The 18633-nt window shown below is 41.2% G+C and overlaps 2 protein-coding genes across 3 annotated transcripts in view; one reads left to right on the forward strand and one right to left on the reverse strand.

Moving 5' to 3' along the window:
* The window catches only part of ripor3 (RIPOR family member 3), a 28410-nt gene extending 20821 nt beyond the window's left edge, over positions 1-7589 (reverse strand). For both annotated transcript variants that reach the window (XM_080846488.1, XM_080846489.1), the window contains exon 1: positions 7378-7589. The gene's annotated coding sequence lies outside the window, so the exon portion shown is untranslated. The remainder of the gene's footprint in view (positions 1-7377) is intronic.
* Positions 7590-11253: 3664 nt separating this feature from the next.
* Positions 11254-18633, forward strand: part of chd6 (chromodomain helicase DNA binding protein 6) — a 32238-nt gene continuing 24858 nt past the window's right edge. The window contains exons 1-2 of the mRNA XM_080846018.1: positions 11254-11310; positions 12947-12996. Coding sequence (XP_080702144.1) covers positions 12970-12996 — 27 coding nt within the window. The 5' untranslated portion in view covers positions 11254-11310; positions 12947-12969. The remainder of the gene's footprint in view (positions 11311-12946; positions 12997-18633) is intronic.

Consider the following 18633-nt stretch of genomic DNA (forward strand, 5'->3'; position numbering starts at 1 on the left):
TTTTGAATTTAGATATTGACTGCTGTGATCTTCCTTTTCCTTCCCCTTCTTGTCTTTCTCCTGAAACTCATTTGCAATGCATGATTCTGAAATAAAGTTTCTGCCATGTTTAATGGATTGTTCTTTTTGGCACTCGTCAGTGTTTACTTTTGTGTTGCTAAGCCACCATCTGGGGGGCTAACGTTTCTCTCTCCTACCGCCATAAGGTATTTCAGGCATAGTTTTTCACTGAGGAAAGAGCCCCCAGGGGGAGAGTTAGTCATGAATGAACCCCAGAGTGGCACGTCCCTGAGCTGGACCCCAACTCCTCTGGAGCCAGGCCATAGATGACGGACGACAGAGGGGCCCGATCTCGTAAACATCACAAAGTGCTGCTTCACCACCTCCCCAGCGCAACTACGAAGGGGCCTCCTCGATGAATTCATCACCCAGAAAGACGAACACTTAGGGTGTCTATGACTGAAATCTAAAATGCAAATATGCATAATATGCTGGCTAGGATGTAAAGCCTGTGTGAGTGTGAGTGTGTTACCAAAAAATGATGTGATGATTGTGAGGATTTCGTAAAAGACCCCAAGCGATTCAATTTAAACAGTGCAGGCAGCCAAGCACTAATATGCAAGTCAGCAGAATTAAGCCAGCCAGTCCTAAACCTGTCTGGATTCTACAGGTTAGCCACTAAACATTCCAATGTTAAGGGCTGCTCATAAAACTTCTGTGGTTCTCCAGTGCTAAAGTGTTGAAAAACCAGCCAAAACAAATGTACAAATCCCTATTTGTCTGGCAAGTGGTGGTCTTGTTCACCTTAGCCAAGCTTACTCCGTACCATTAAAGACACCACTTACGCTTCAAATGTGGTTCCTCATCTTACCTGAAGACTGTAGAAGCACAGATCAATTGATGCTCAGCATAGTGTACCATAGCCATGTGTGCTGAAAGCACTGTTTGCTCTGGGGTCTTTGAAAGACATTAACTTGAGCGTGTATGAGGGCAAAGGGAGCACGTTAATCTTTTGGCGCATGGCGCATCAGCACTCCGGCTTCCAGGGGCTGGCAGTCTGTTAGACACAGCGGATGACAGAAACATGCTTTTGCCGGCATGGAAAGTTCATTTGCAGAGGTAGAAGGCTGGGAGTGGGGGCCAAGGTAGCTCTAGAGGATATGGACACTCAGTGCGTAAGCATTTTTTAGTGAGCAGCAATACAGCATTGCTGTAGATTTGATTTTTTTTGTTGGCTGTTGATTTGGTCTCAGAGTAGATTTGATTTTTTTTGTTGGCTGTTGATTTGGTCTCAGAGTATCGTGTATTGTGGACTATAACTTTTGAAAAACGCATGTGTGATCATGCAATGCTATGACATTGCGTGTGCTTGTAATAGAACAGACATCAGCCATGACCATCCAGTGATCTAATTCAATTCAGATATAGTTTAAAACAACACTCAGGGGGACTAGGAGCTAAAAGCAGCCCCTCGTGCCTGTCTCACGTGAGTTTGTGTAGGTTTTCCAAGGGTTCAGAGGCCTCCCTCGTAAGGCGAGTGATATACGATCAACATGTGTGTGTGTGTGTGTGTGTGTGTGTACGTGTGTGCAGACATGTGCATGTGTGTGTGTGTGTGTGACTTTCTGTTTATGTGTAATGTATGTGTGTGTATTTTGTCTTTGTGTAATGGTGCACGTGCTTGTGCGCTTGGCTCATTGAGCTTGTTTTATGTTTGAATGATGGAGTCTAAAAGGACAGATCACACGTCTCCCCACAGCCCCACAGAAAGGGCACGTAAATCACTGAGAGGTCAGCAGTAATTGGTAGGACCACCGTACCCCCCCAGCCCCCAATGGGACCCAAAGGAGTCTGTGGACTCAAGCACACCTCTCTCTCTCTTTCTTTCTTTTTTTTAAAGACACACAGCTACAGACACACACACAACCACATACATTTTAGTAGTCTTAAGGGAAATCCTGTCATAAACCCCAAAACAGGACTGTGAATGCATTGTAAGCCTATGTGCTAATTCTCACTCTTATCACTTAGCATTAAGCTTTATAATGTATCAAATGTGTCTTGAAGGATGTCTGATGGATGGTTGGAATACTTTCCCCAGATGCTGCCTCTATTTGGCAACCGTTTGACACTCATTTGATGGTAATTTATGATGCACTTTCCCCAGTAATCAATTCCTGACCATGGTCTTAAACTTCAAAACTTTATCACATACAACGATTTGTGCCTTCTACTTTGGTGCATAGATTATGGTATGGTTCACCTTCTCAACACATAGCATTTAGGCTAAAGGCTATGTCTGGACTCCACATACATCCTCCATCATATGAAAGAGTTAAAAAAAGGTTTTCATCATTCTCACACATGACTTGGAGGGAATGTAAGACACAACTCTGTTCAAAGGATAGACATCATTTGTATCTGTGAGTGAAGAATGATGACTGTGGATGAAAGCCAGAGCTCGGAGCCAAATACAGCGAGAATCCTCCGTCAAACAATGGGAAGACTGAGAAGACTTGGGTTTGTAATCCTGAACAGAGAAGACCCTCTTTGACTGATGATCCCTTGCTCTCTGTTTCTTTGGCACTTCTGCGCCCCAAAGATATGTGAATCTGTTTAAAAGTCGTATTAGTTTGCTTTTCTTGGCTTCCTGCATAGAGCATTTTTTCTCTCTCTTCGACTCCTACCAAGGAGCAGGTTGCAGAGAACATAACAAAGTTCAGCACACAATCTATTCACCTCGTTCAGTATCTGTACAGTGAAAGAACACTACAGAAAAGCAGGTCCTGAATGCCCCGCAACCCTCTTGACTAATGATGTTAGCAAATTGCATTCAGAAAAAATACAGATTTATGTGTTTGTTTATTTAGTTAATTAAATTATTCACATTTTTTCAGATGAGTGCACACTGACACTTTAGGCCTGCACATGTCCATCCCAAACACTTTTGGGTGTTTTTGGGAGGGGGTGACAGATTTGTGTAAATATGAAAGCCAAAATGAGCCTTAAACGCGTATCATGCCAGATCTCCTTCATTAAAACAGGAAATGCTCTGCGAGGATGAGGGGCCGACTCTCTCCAAGTTTTATTCATTATGTAAACAAAACAAAAGCATGGGCTAACCGATCACGTGGTATCTAAGCCACCACTTGAAAGCACATAAGTGGCCTCTCTGAGACAGTGACAAACCAGAGAAAAGTTCAATTAGGGATTTTTTTCAAGTTTTCAGCATTTTTTTCTTTGCTGTTTTGTTGCAATTTTAATAGATCCCAGAGCTTTGGGGGCCCAGGCATCCTGTTTGTGTGGAATGCCATATGGGTTATAGGTTTGGGGTAGTCTGCTGAGGCGACCATGGGAATAGAAGGAACCAAAAACACAACAGTCTTCCCCTTGACTTCAAGCGCCCTTGGGACGCATCTGCAGCTCTTCCTGCTAAGTGATCTATTTACATTGGCTCAAGCAATGATGCTTCCAGCAGAAGTCACAGGGATGAAAATATTGCAGAACCAGCAAGAGAACTCTGGAAATGAATCAGTGATAATGAAAATGTCACTTTCCAAGTAGAGATCATACAGGTCTAAAGTACCTGGCTGATACACCTCTCTCTCTCTCTCTCTCTCTCTCTCTCTCTCTCTCTCTCTCTCTCTCTCTCTCTCTCAACGTTATTTGTTTTTCAGGTTATTTAATCAGATTTTTGAACTCATGTTTAGCTAGTGTTGCTCTGACTTATCAAACATATGTTTAGCTAGTATTGTTCTGACCAATCAGAAACAAACACACCTCTCTGTGTGGCAGCTCATTTCTGCCTTTGTCCTCAGCTCAGCTCTTGGGTTGCTGGTGTTAGTCTGTTCATTCCTGCCATTGCACGCACCATTGCAATTAGTGGTATCATCCTCCCTACCACATTTCATGCTGTTTTTGTTCAGCAACCAAAGTATTTGTTCTTGGTGTCCTTGTTTTTTTTTTTTTTACTAATTTGACTGGGAAGAAGCTAAAACTAAATCAAATGGTAAGTAATGCTTGTCCCTTTGTAAGATCAAATGTCTATTATAAGGACAACACTGGGCACAGTCTGGTGGCTGTAGAAAGCAGCAACTCACCCACTCTTTTAAAACAGTTCATATGTCTGTAGGCAGATACACCACTGTATTACTAACACATGCTAGACCGCTCAGCATTGATTTTAGGAGCCCTTATAAAGCTAACCACATAATGATGCTTTCAAAGGCAGGATCCCTATGAGAATGTTAAATGTTACATTAATGGAATCGTATCTCATCTTTGCACAATAGTCATCATGGGAGAACAGAACCGCTTACTTTAGTTGTATAAACATGCTTTAGGTTTCAGAACTTCCGAAGTGATCCTTCTGAAATGTCAGTCACATCCCATGACCTTGCAGTTGAATGCTATCTTGTTTTTTTCCAGAATTTGACTTCAGGTCAGGAAGGATAATCTGTCTCTGCCGTAGGCCGTCAGGGTAGCTGTCCCACTGGCTTGTATTTGATGTGCAAATGGCCTAATCCTTCCTGTACATTCTTTCATATTTTCTATTCAGTACAAGTCTTATGTTTCATGCACTTCATGCAAAGAAAGAAAATAAGAAAGAGAGAAAGAATAAAAGTTGTCAACATGGAGTGTTCTCTCTCTATCTCTCTCTCTTTCTCTCTCTTTGAGGAAAACTCAGGGAACCCCTGAGTTTTAATAAATATTCATATTATACCTTTTAGTATACCGCAATTTCCTATGTTTATAACTGTAGCATTTCTGTACTGCTGCCAATCTGTTTATACATGAATAATGCCCTTCCTCCCCATGGAAAGTAGATCTTAAATCTGATTGTTATTCTTTGTCTTGTCTTACTTCAGGGTCTCAATTGGCATGTGTTGCATAAGCAAACCCCCTACCTCTATGACTAGTACCCTTACAGATCATATTTTCAGCTGGAAGTTGTGTTATGAGATCAAAACAGGTTTTTTTTGCAAAAGGTCACAAAACGCATGGTATACTAGTAAGCACTTTGAGCTGCATTCTTTTGCATTAAAAGGTGCTATGTAAATAAAGTTGTATTATTATTATTATTATTATTCAGTGCTATATATGATCAACCGTTTGGAATAGCAGGATAGTTTGTTTTATAATGGTCCATGTTCTTTGTATTTCTTTGTATTCCACAGTCTTGTTATGAAAAAGTGTCTGACCTGTCTGTCCTACTTTGGCCACCCATTTTTTGGATGAATCCTATGCAATCAGTTTTGCCTGAAAGGACGAAAGATTGCTAGCTCCACTGAGTTGTCTTGGCTCTCTATCTTTGACATAGACAGCAGAAAGCATCATGGGTAATTGGGCGTTCGCTATCTCTAGGAGAGCAGCAGTCAGTCTGAGAGATCGCCTCAACATGTGGACACCAGATAGGACATGTGTGTCTCAGTGCAAGACACAAACAGGGGGCCACCATGTTCACCAACTGAACACAGTACTGATTGGTAACATTCACTGCACAGGGTAATGAATGATCACAACAAAGATAATATGGAAATAGCACAATTGAAATCATTATCTGTCACACTGACTTATTGATTTAATAAGACTTTTTATGTAACTCACAGGTGTTCTTTCAATTATCTGCAGGCAATCTGGTCTCTTGAGTATCCTAAACTCTTTGTAACAACAGTTGCTTGGGGCAACTGTTGGAGGTTCTGTCATGTGTCCTCCTCTGTTAACTGTTGTGTGATTACACAGTCAGAGTGATTACATTAGGCTTAATTGATAATTTATAACAATTGACAGTTAGTAATAATAAGAAAATAGTAGTATTTCACACAACCACACACACACAAAAAGATGTACATATACTTTGCGTAAAGCTGACAAGAACATCATTGGATGGACAACTTAAAACCTGAGAACACCATGGGGGATTGTGAATTAAAATAAGCTTGCAAAAATATACTTGACCCTGTGTTTGATTACACAGGCCTGACAGGGAAAATTTGGGGAATTCTTTTAAACTGACCATGAACTCCTTTAGTCAACACAGGGTTAGAGGGTCCCACCAACTCAAGCAGATATTTGAAAATCAGTTATGTCATACTGTTATCAATTGAATATGACACCATAGGCTATTAGGAAGTGCATAGATTCCAGCAGACTTAGCCAATCAGTTACTGATATTAGTTTATAGATCGTGGTGACACAATGTCACTTATTATCATATGATGATATGTCATACACAATTATTAAACATAATATTAAATATCACATAAGATAGTGAATGAAACATTGAAACACCTTACTTACTTGATCTTCAGCAGTCCAGATCACATTATATACATTAAGGTTGCTCGAAATTTCAAAGAGGCTATATATCACAACAGGCTTAGGTTCCATCCAAACAAAAGCACCCTGTCCTGAGTTTGATGGATTCTAATGAAATAGGAACAATTTTTTTTTTTTTTTTAAATAACTCTTCTCGCGCTGGAACATTCCAGGCCGGAATTTTCTCCACATTTCTAGTTTCCCATTTCTCAAGTGAGCAGTCCAATATGGAATTTGGTTTCAGTTTCTCACGGAAGGGCATAGGCAATAGTGGGGGCAGTTGAAGATGGTGGGGTTTTGGGAGGGGGTTAGTAAAATATAACTGTAGCCTACGCAAGTGTAAATTAAGTAGCACAGCCAACCACCTAGTGAGCCTGTGAGGGGTTAGGGAAACTTTTAGGGTTTTCCACGGATGTTGCTTTTGATTAACGCATTAAAAGGAACCCTGTATTGGAGGTGATTGGTCATTCAACGGCACATATTACAAATTGTTTCTTTTTCCTCTGTAAGATAACTACCGTTATGTACGGTCTTTCTACATTCATTTTGCACTCAACCCCTCAATTTCTGCCTGCCCTGCACTGTAGCTCCCCACAGATATATATATAGCTCACGATTTTCCAGCTACACGTGCCAGCAGGCGAAAAATAAACAAAAGCCGCAGACTTGCGAGACGGAATTAAGCCTTTGCGTTTCGAATGGTGCTAGAGTGCAAAGTACCGCATGCCTGTCTCACTGACACAGCGCATGTAAGACCTAGAGCTTTGTTTTTGTTTAATCTGGCCAGCGGAGGCACAGAGGGCCATGAGTACGTATGACAGAGCGGACATGGTTATGTTTTTGGTTCTCAGCACGTTAATTCATGCAATATGTATTTCGTTCTTTTTCCTGTTGACTTCTGCAAAGTACCACAAGCGTCATATGCCTTGTGTTATCTTAATTCCCTGAGCATGTTAGCAGCCCATTCAAAAAGTCAGCACATTTCATGCAGAGCGAGTAAGGTTAATGTTTGATCAGACATTCATAGTCATCAGAAGAGACGCTGTTGTTCCTCCTTACCTGATTTTAAGGCACTCCTACTCCAAAGTCAAACAGCATCTGACAGCAATGTGAAGCACTTCCAGACTCATCTTCAGCATAGTGTGCATATGAGCGTTTGTTGTGTATGTGTCTAGGAGTGTGTGTGTAGATGTGTATGTGTGTGAGTGTGAGTGAGTCTGTGTGAGAGAGAGACAAGAGGCTATGCAGCAGTCTGCTTGCTCCTGATAGCACAACTCTGTCTCAGCTGTGAGGCTCCAGGAGGTAGAAATGACACTTGATTCCAAGAACCAGTTTTTACTAGGTGAAAAAAAAAGAGGCTGGACACATCAAATACAAGACACCCCCAGTGATCTGTCTCCCCTCTCTCTATTTTGCTCTGCCTCTCCCTCCATCTCTCTTTCATTGTCAAGCCTCACATCTTCTCTTTCTCATTCTCCTCCCCCCTGTAGTTTTTTCTGTGTTCTCTCTCTTTTTCTCTCTCACACACATACAGTATTCAGAGAGAGAGAGGGAGAGAGAGATTTAGACAAAAACATTCACATTCTGTACTTGTCATTCTTGTACTTTGCATTTTGGCTCAAGCAACACATCAAAGGAGTGGGCTGAAAATGTTAAGCCCCCCATCCTGGCCATTTTGGCACTTATACTTGGCAGAATCACAAAAAGAAGAACTTGGAACAATCCCTGGTAAACTGTACAACTTTATTTAATATCCTCTGGAACACAAAAGCATATTTTCTCAGAGATTTAAGGTGGGAACCCCCCCACCAGAAGTTTGAAGCTAAATTAAACCTCGCCTCTCTTTCCATTCTCACACTGTGCTGGGCTCTGAAAGAGCATGACTTCCCTCTCACACAGACCATGGGGAACTGCTGAGGCCCCTTTGCTCAACACCTCAGCTACATGCAAAGACTGATAAGAAACGACAGTGGGTTTATTGTTTTATTCTGACTGGGTGCCTTTCTCAGACACCTCTTACCGAACAAGCAGAGGTCATATGGGAAAGTCAGCAAGCAGTAAACATGTGTGGGCTATTCTTTATTGTGAATCACCTTTGATTGACTATTTCCCTCTTGTCAGGTATTCCCATAAAACCTTGAGGCCTCTGTCTAAAATATCTAGCCCTCCTTATCATGGGTCTTCATATGGATTGTAAGTACAGTGCTGCCCTGGTGTAGGACCCCACAATTGGATATTGCATTTTGTACAGTTTTGTCTACCTATGTCTTTCATCGACGTTCTCACAATGTATTGTGCAAATACTCTTGAAGACTTCACTTACTGCTCTGTGTCATGCTCTCGTCAACAATTCCAAAGCGGTGTGCTCGAACTGTGAAACGCAATGTCTGAATGGGATACCACTGCCCTCTGCTGTGATCTGGAGATAATACAAGACATTTCCTATTCTCTTCAGTTTTTGGAACTGAACATATTGTTTCTGAATCCATACAATCCTAGTGTATGTAATGTCTATTGTGTACTCAAGTTTGTATGACTGCTGCTGGTGTATGAACCAACTAGTCAGTATGGTGTTTGTTCAGTTCTGTTTTAAAAGGCTGGACTGAAAAATGAGAGACCAGTTAAGACACACACGTTAAGTGTTAACCCAACTGAACTTTTCTTAATCTATAACTTGACTGTTAGTTGTGCTAGTTTAGCATTGAAGATTGTGGACACTTTTGAAAGGTAAAAATGGTGAGACAATACACTAACTAAAGAGCAACTTAAAAAAACCATTTCTTAGATGTTGTTAAACATTTCTGAAAAGCGAACCTCTTGCTAGTCTACCTTGGCAACGTGCCCATGAAATAAAGAAAAGGGAGGAGAAAGGCAGAAGGGGGACTGAGAGAGGATAAAAGAGCAGACTAAACCAGGGGTTAGGAAAAAAATGACTAAATCCAAATATCACTTAACCCATTCATTACCCAATATGTACTGTATCACTGTGCCTTCGATTACATATGGAGTAGGCATATGCACAACTGTTTGGTTTCAAAACAAGAATAAAACAAAGGAAGGAAACAAGAATAAAACAGACTTTATCACTTCCCCTATTTTGGGTGACACGACAATGACAATATTTTGATGCTGACTAAAATGTGTAGTATTCAGGGATTTATAATACTGTTATCAATGTATAATAACATTTGAGGCCCAGCTGCTTGTACCTTAAGACCTTAGCAAATAAATGAACACTGTAACTAACACACCTCATTATTTTGTTACCTGCATGGGGATTAGAAAAGAAACATGTAAACTGAAAGTTCAGCCAACTGCATCTTCAAGTTAATCTTGCAACCTCCTGTTTAACATTCACTCAGTCATGTAGGCTAACAGATGGCTTATGTTGGAGCCAGTGCAAGGAATATCCACTCGAACAAGGGAGGAAGATGAATATACTCTGACTTTAGGGTGTGGACCACTTTCCTAGGCTGTGCAGTAGCCTACTTCTGTAATAGTGAATAACCCAGCATATCACCTGAAGGTTTGGATTGTACCTCAGGGCAAGCCTGGTGAGGGAAGGCGAGTTTTGAAATAATTTCGTTTAAGGTTAACAAGCATTACAAGTCTGATCTTTATTATTTTTGTCCAGCCTGCTGCACTTGGGAAGGCAAAAGGTGACTTTGACTGTAAAATGGCTAACTTTTCTTGGGCCATGTGTGTGTCTGAGGACCAGTAATCTAGCTAGCCATCCATGACTAACAAGAAGACTTGGATGCTTGTGTTTTAGTTTTCACTATCTGAAGGACATTAAACTGTTCTTTCATGGGAAGTAGCCTATATGAACTGCTTTACCAACAGAAAGCGAATACTCTGACCATCAGCAAAGCATAGTCTATTCTACCAGGAGATCTAATAATAACACAACGTGGGGTCACCCCAGTGATGTCCACTATTAACCTACCACTAGCCGGGTACCACAGTCGTGAAACTATTTATATAATACGGAGAGTTCAACAGAGACGATCCGAACATATTGTCCCCAATATTTCTACATGCGAAGACGCAAACCCTACTGCAGGCAAATGTGTAGGCTAAGCTACGTAGCTACGTTACGCATAAAGGCATCTCCATGACATAGCACTTTGTCAACGTGTTTGAATTAAACCCAGGAAATTTAACATCCGGGATATGAAACACGAGCAAAGACGTGGAATGTTAGACATTTTTTTCTTGGGCGCCGTAATGATGGAGTAAAAAGCACCATGATTGGTGGATGCAGGCAAGAAGAAATATAAAACCACCGGAGAGCTGTAGCATACGGACCAGAAATACGATAAATGCGGATAAATCAGCGTTGCTTTACAACTAAAACGACGAACACACGATGATTAAAAGAATCCTTTTCACAGACATCCATCGTATACAAGGTATGGAAACGAATCCCGACGTTATATAGCTTACATCAATGCAAAGAAGTAAAAGTGCACAATGGTGCTTGCAATGTGTAGCTCTCAGACAAACGCTATATGGCACTCCTTGTTTGACAGCTAGGAGACCAATAGAAATTTCCATCGACCCAGATGCGCTTTGTTACAGCCAATGAAAAATAGAAAAATACGGGTCCAATAAAGGTTAGGCTGCTGTTGCAGGCGGCCAGTGCTAAACTTCACCAAATAATAGCTGTTTGTATTTTGGCTGCTGCAGTAGCCATTTTAGGTAAGTAGAGCTTTTAACTTTATTTTTATTTTGTTGTGTATATGGGTCCTGTGCTGTGTTTATGTGGTGTGTTTGTCTAGAACTCGTGCATCCCTCTTGAATGAACTCCTCTCGTCTTGCTTTAGTAGGATTAAGAAATTGCTCTGAGTTTTTTTTTCTCCCGTCTCCCACCCCCTCTAATTTTTTATGCATTTTTCTAAACTGTCATGGCGTTTTTGTGTCCTTGGAAATAAATGCGGTTTGAAGCGCGGGGTTGGCTAACTGATGTCCTGGCCGGTGAGTGCTGCTCAGGTAGGTGAGGTCGTATTGTGGGGTAGCGAGATGTCCCTGCGAGGAGTTTAGGGGGGTGTTAACACGTGTAAGGACTGGAATATATAACACCGTTGCAGTGACATTAGAGTTAGCAGGCAGGCTAGCTCGGTTGAAAGCTAATATTAAATGGGACACGGAGCGGGTGTTGTTGTCGGTTTTAAAGCAGATGTACTATTGAGTTTGAGAGTTACAGGACGAGAAGGCGTTCTTAACCTTACTGGAACTTCATTTTATCAAGCTAACTTGTAGGAATTCAGTTTTCCGCTTTCCAACAATGCGGCTCATTTCTATATAAGGCGTATTGACGTAACGTATTGACTTAACTTAAGGGTAAGTCATTTCGCCCAAGCTTGTTTTAACCGTTTTATTACTGCGCATCTTTAAAAACCGCCAAAATACCAATCCTGTCACACAACAAAGACTGAAGTACAGTCACAGGTACTCCAACCTGACCACTCCACACCTGCCCAGCTGCTTCCATGGTGAGGTCTTGGCAAATTGTGCCGTAGGAGTTGTAGGCTATGATGTGGCCTTCCAGAGACCCTTTTTGCGGGTGGTTTTCTGACGCAACCTTATTTTCTTAAACGTGCTATTGTTATAACAACCAATGCAGCTATCTTCAGAGGAAGATAGAAACACAAACAACCGACTGCTGTGTCTGACATATTTGAGCACTTTTCCCATTCTACAGTTTGAAGAAAGCGCCATCAAACCCTCTTGTCAGGTGCCTCAAAATCACACCTGTCTAATTTCAATCAGGTGTTCTGTAAAGCAGCAGCATATTCAAGCATACATTCTGTAGGTTAATGGTCCCATGTGAGGTGAATGAGTATGGGGCTGTTTGCGAAAAAGTGGCTTTGTAGTCTCTCACTCAGTCTCTTTTCTCACAACTTCTTTCCCCTCTTCTTTGTGTATCAGATAGCAACAATTAACTACATTAGTGAACATTGTTGCATAGGGTTAAATGAGCAGAACACATCAGTGTTATGAAGTTAGCTTGGACAGATTGATACTGATTTTGGATTACCTACCTGTGTGAAAGTTATTGAAATCTTTTAAATGTAACAACATTTGTACTAACTATCACTTATAACATTTACCTATTTAAATTGTACTTCAGTGTAGGCCTTTGCATTAAGACATATGTTGTGACATAATGTTGATCATTGGCTGATTTGAAGCAGTTTGCAGTTGTTGACAACCGACTACACTGGTTGTCGTAGTATTGTATTAGCCAAGGCCCTAGTGCATCAAGCTGGTGTATAGTAATTCTACAGTTCTGCTGTAAAGCTTGTGTTGTACAGTACGTTGTTGTCGCAATGTTTTTGTTTGTGTTGTTTGTTTGTTTGTTTGTTTTTGTGTCATAGTCTTTAAGAACAGTGTGTTGATGAAGCACTGAAGTCAATGCTGTGGCTGTAGAGTTGTGACCATAAGGTTGTTTCACACTGAACAGATTTTATATATCAGACCAGTTTGTTACACCTTTGTAATCAAATGAAAGTACACTACCTTCAAAATTGATGCCTATGTTTCTTCAGTTTGCTCTCACAATGTTATGTGTTGTTATGTGTTGTTATGTGTTTGCTTTGGTAAGGATTACGTTTCTGTTTTATAGATGCAGCTGAATTCTAGAAAAAAATGAAAATACAAAAGAAGGACAAGCAGGTTAGTGTATTACTGAGCACCATTTGTTCTGGAGTTTGTCATTGGTGCTGTCCACTGTGGTCACCCTGTGTCACTCATGCATCACATTGTAACAGTAAACACAAGTCACAGTGATGTCATGATGTGTAATGGTACCCTGTCAGTGAAATTTATGGAATGTCATCTATATCTTTATTTGTGTGTTGCTAAATGTGCAAGTGTTTGCATTTACATTTTTCGGGTTTTTAGTCATCACTTCTGTGTATTTATTTAGCATTTCTGCTGAGTGAACATGCTTGTGTGCTTCTGTCTTATTTGTGTTTTGCTTGTGTGTAAGAATGCTTTATCAGTGGCTCTGTGCAGTTTGAAAATGGATTGACAAGTCAAGTTTGATTTCTGAGTCTCAGTGAAGCAACAGCAGAAGTGGTGCTTGAACAAACTAGCGTGGGCTTTCCTGTAGAGTGCCACTCAGTGGCTTAGGTCCAGCTGAAGCGCCCTCTCCATTCACACGTCAGCTCCCTGTCACCCGTGGTCTGGTCCCTGCCATTACTGGAATCATCTGATCAGACACCCCCCATCCACACACCCTGTAGTCCTCAGCAAACTTAAACGTGTTTCCCAGTGCCTGTGGAGGCTCCAGCGGCTCCCGCTCTGCCTTCTGCTGCCTCAGTAGAGAGTAGGAATTCAAAGATCAAAGAGAGCTAAGCAAGACAGAGAGCCTCACTTTCACTCAGACTTAGTTTCTACACACAAAACCAACTGTTGGTCTATTTACTATTGGGAATCCCATATCGAGTCATTTCTCATTGATGTCTACAATACATGCACGCGCTGTCATAGCTGAAGATGGGGAAAAGGAAAAAGACGCTGCAGCGCATAGCTTTACAGTATCTAAGAACTCACACAGGGGCTGATGTGCTAACGTGTTAGGAGTTTAAGTGGTGATATCATTGCAGCGTGCGCTTAAAAACACATGGCATGGTACTACGCATTGCATATGCATTTGTGAGAGGGTCATGCGAAGATCGCAGGGAGCAACTGATTATGTATTCCGTTGTATGTATGAAAACTGCGGGCGACAGCGCATGTCTGTTTTGCGGTGAAAATCTTCCGCATTTCAAATGTAGGTGTAATCCAGAGTGTGTGTTAGATGCGTGAATAGGAGAAGCTTCCAAAGACAGTGGAATCCGTATTGTGAACACTTTTTTGTACAATGTAAAAAGCAACCATTATTTTTTATGCCTTATGTCTTATGTTTTGCGTTTTATGTCTTGCCATTACTTTTTCACTTCATCCACTTCCCTACATGTTGATGCCTGCTACACTATTGAATTTGTTTGTATTAGTATTTTTTTCCTCAGATCCTCAGAGAAATGATTTTGAGCTGTTTTGAGAATAAATCATCTGAATTAGAAGAGAAAGACTGGGTCAAATAGTGTGATATTTTAAGGGAATCAGTGAAGTTGCCATTCGGTCGTGATGGTCATTCAGAATTGTCTCAAAGTCTTAAATCAGCTACATGTCTCCGGACCAGTTTAAACAGCAAACTGCTGTTGGATTTGTAACAAACGTTTTTATCTGCTGCTTTGAAATATATTGGGCATCTTTAGGATTATATATATCTAGAGTGTTAGGATAAGACAGAACTGGGTAGTTTCCCAATAACTGTTTTGCTCCCCCTTGGTTATATAGCCTAGCTGGTAGTAAGCATGTTTTGGCTGCTAGGTCTATGTTTAGTATTCAAGATGTTGAAAAAGCTTCCTTGCTGTGAAAAAACACAGCCATTTCCCCAAATACACAGTAAAAGTAAGAGACTTTATACAGGTTTTGGTACAAGGTTTTACATATCTTTTGTTTCTCACAGGCTGTGCTTTTCTACAAGCTTCTAATTCGTGACAGTGCCATTTTCTCATGCAAACAACCAATTTGATTATGGTGTTTAGAAACCACAGAAAAAATCTAGACAGGTCACTGTTTAAAGGTAACCAATGTGTCCCTCCCCAAACCCTCTAGTTTCCCTGGAGTATCTTAAGGGCAACACCTGTAAATTGGCGTTGGTTTCCCTCAAACAGCATTGCGATATATGCTCTTTTTAGGTGTAGACACAGGTCATTCCTAGCGTTAAGCTCTGACTCACTCAGCATTTTGACTGCTTTGTAAGTCATTATAGTATTATCATGTTTTAGGGAGGTTAACTCCAAAATATGAGTTATTGGGATACCTGGTTTTTATTAGTTGGCAAACATCTTCACTAATAGGGATCCCATTTAAAGGCATCAAGTCTTCTCTGCCTCTCCCTAATACGAACAAATGGAAATGTTTGAGTGATTGTCGTGACTTTGCATGTGTGAACCATGGCACGCAGTAATGTCAGTCATCATGTGATGCGATGCCATCGTTTCCTGACAGACGCAGCAGTGAGCTGTTCCTGTGCTGCCATTCAAACTGCTCTGGGGCACTTGGGAGCAGGGCCTGCCTATTCCCAAGCCCACTACGTATTTAATTAAAACCTCAGCATTGCATTGTAACGCTAACGCTAATGCTAACTATGGTATTGCACGCTAAGCCCTTCCCCTCTTAGTGTGTGAAAGAAGCGGAGGTCCCTCGTGAGTGAGTCACTCCAGCATGCCTCCTTTGTGTGGACCTAGGCCCTAGACTCAATACCCCTCCCCCACCAACTTGCTGGAAAGGTGTGTGCGGGTGATTCTGGAGTAAGTATGAGAGAGGGCTGGCATTGATGTGACTGCAGCTGTCGTGTTTGGGAATCAGAAGCCCATATTGATTCATAGGGAATTTGATTGCAGCTCCTGAGTGTGTGTGATTGGTGCATTTTGCTGGCAAACATACGTACTGCAGCACATAATGAGAGCTGGAGGGATGTGTGTGGATTGTGTATGCATGTATGTGTGTGTGTGTGTGTGTGTGTGTGTGTGTGTGTGTGTGTGTGTGTGTGTGTGTGTGTGTGTGTGTGTGTGTGTGTGTGTGAGTGTGTGTGTGTGTGTGCTCTTGTGCAGCCTTGCATGTGAGAGGTAAAGCCGTGAAGTGTCGCTGTGATGTGTTGCTGTGATGTGTTGCTGTGTGCGCTGTGAGCACGTGGAGGCTTGTCTGGAAGAGAGCGTGGGACTCCGCTAGCCAGGCTGAGGATCACAGCTAAGGAGAGGGTGCAGGAGAAAGCTTTCAGCAGTGTTAGGAGGGGGGAGGTGCTTCTTTTGTGTTGAACATTCGTGGACCTCACGTTTTCTCCTACTTTTAAATAGCATAAATCAATGCACGTGTTATGTATGGGTAGTAATATCAGTGAATGGAAAGATCCGATTTTGCTGCCGAGATGTAAAGTGGGTTCTTCAATGTTCTTCAGTCCCAGCGGTTTAAGATTTAAGGTTCAGTAGAACCCCTTGGGGGACAGTACATCTCCAGCCCCACACTGTCTCTCTAAAGAGTACATTTTTGACATGCTTTGTACCTGTAATCAGAAGGCCTCATGAATGTGAAGGTGATTCTTGATTGACAAAGAATGACCTTCTCCATGTAGATGTTTTGTGGTCTTTTCCATTATAAGCTCAGTTCAGATGTGCAAGCTTCCCCATGACACCATCTGCAGCCTGATGTGGGAGTCATGTGTCTTTTGACTCTGTGCTCCTGTCTGATCCAGTGCAAAATGGAGGGAAAAATGTCTAGCAGGGTTTCGCTGTGTTCTGGTGTGGAAAGGGTTACCGTGGAGACTGCGTGTTTACGTTGCTGCTTCCTGCAGCTTGGTACAGAGCCTGTTTCCGTGGCGACGGCCCTGATTCCAGCTCGCGGTGGAGTCTGTGATTCATTGACATTATCCCCATACCTGCAGCAGATAAAGCGCTCACTGAGGCACGCCCGATCTATGCTTCCACATGTGCGTGGCCCGGTTAAAAATAACACATAGTTAAAAATGGGACCATACAAGCCGATTGTATCTTCAGTGGGCTTTCAGTAGCTGTGGCCATGGTTCCTGTCTGGATGTAGTTGGATTGGTACAATACCTTCCCATTTAATTTATTTTCTATTTTCAGAATATATTTCTCTCTGTTGAGGGGCACATTGAAATAAGTGGATTTTTTTGTTGTAGTTTTTGTTGTCAGAATAGTGTATTTAGGGAGGCTGTTCTCAGTTGCTATTGCTCTGGACCAGTGGTCAATATGCTATCACATTCATGAGACATCGATACACTGTACTATTCACCACAGATTTTGACAGTAATTAGAAGTCATCATGGACTCCGTATTAAAGAGTTCTGTACCCATTATCTTTTGTAGTTATTTGGGTTTAATTTGGTGCAGATTCTTATTGATCACACATCGTACATTTTTATTTAAGGTGGAAGGGGTGCTTACTGTCAGAGTCAAAATGAATTATTGTTTTTTATTTACCCAGTTATGTGCAGCAGAATTCTATAACTAAAAAGAAAGACTTTCTTTTTTACAGCAGTTCCATGTCCTTTTTCTTTGTCTCCCATGTCTAGTAGGGGATGTTGTGGTCCAAGTGTGATGAAAGCACTCTGCAACTGGCATGTCATCTGCTCAAGTATGGGTGGGGAAAATGTAATTTATTTGGATCTTCTGATATTTTTCCAAGGATTATATTGATTTGTGTCAGATGCCAGGAATTGATCATTTGTTTTTTTAATTATTAGTATTTGAAATAAGCTATACATTATTGATGGAATAACACAATTAGTTGTTTTCACAGTCCACTATAGGACAAGCTAAGATCTAAGATTCTCTACTTCTCTTGTTTTTTAATTATTATTGTTTTGTCTTCTTATGAAAGTAAATAACAACAACAGATATCATATTGTATTGCAGAAATGTAACATTGTCAACTAATTAAATCTTACCAATCGTGATGAAAGAACTGTGAAGTCTTGAGGGTAGAACCTCTGACATTTTCATTTCTACATTAATTAGTAGCAGGTAAGCAGGTGAGGTTTTCCTTGCAAAATAATAGGAAGTAGTGTTCAGTGACATCCTGATACTTCCTCTTGGTATTTGACGTCTGTTTAAAGTCAGGACATTTCATTTTTATTTAAATGAAGCCTTAGAAACACAGATAAATCATAGTTTTGTCTGTTCAATTTTATAAACAAACATTGCAAACACAAACTTGCATCCTCTCCTTCCCCTTTCTTTCCGCTTTCAGTCCTCAGTATTTGTTTTTCTACTTGTTATTTTTGTTAGCGTCATTACCAATTTTTCCACAGGCTGAATGTGTGTGTCACAGCGTGCCGGCTGTGATGTTTGCTGAGGTTTGCGTCTGTGGAGTGTGGTGTGACTTGAGAGTCCATGCAGAGCTGTTGAGGGTATTCGTGGAAGCAGCATGAAAAGCTTTCCAAACAGCTATCACAATTCGGTTTCAGCCTACTGAGATGGGAAAGAAATGCTCACTGCTGTCATTAGCTTTTGCTTCCCACTGAGGTAAAAAGTAGGAAAATATAAGATGGACGCAGATCCGAAAGGTCCCGTTCCAAACTATTTTAATGAGGATAAAAAGCGCACTCGTTTAAGCCCTAAGGTGTCTTCGTCAGGCTCATAACTCAGTCTTCTGTTTCATCTGTAAAGACTCCTCATTCAGTCCAACAGGGTTTTATAATGATCCCCTTTGGTTCCAAAATCTTTAAGTTGTCTTATT

The sequence above is a fragment of the Sprattus sprattus genome (genome assembly GCF_963457725.1).
Source record: "Sprattus sprattus genome assembly, chromosome: 10".
Classification (NCBI taxonomy): domain Eukaryota; kingdom Metazoa; phylum Chordata; class Actinopteri; order Clupeiformes; family Clupeidae; genus Sprattus; species Sprattus sprattus.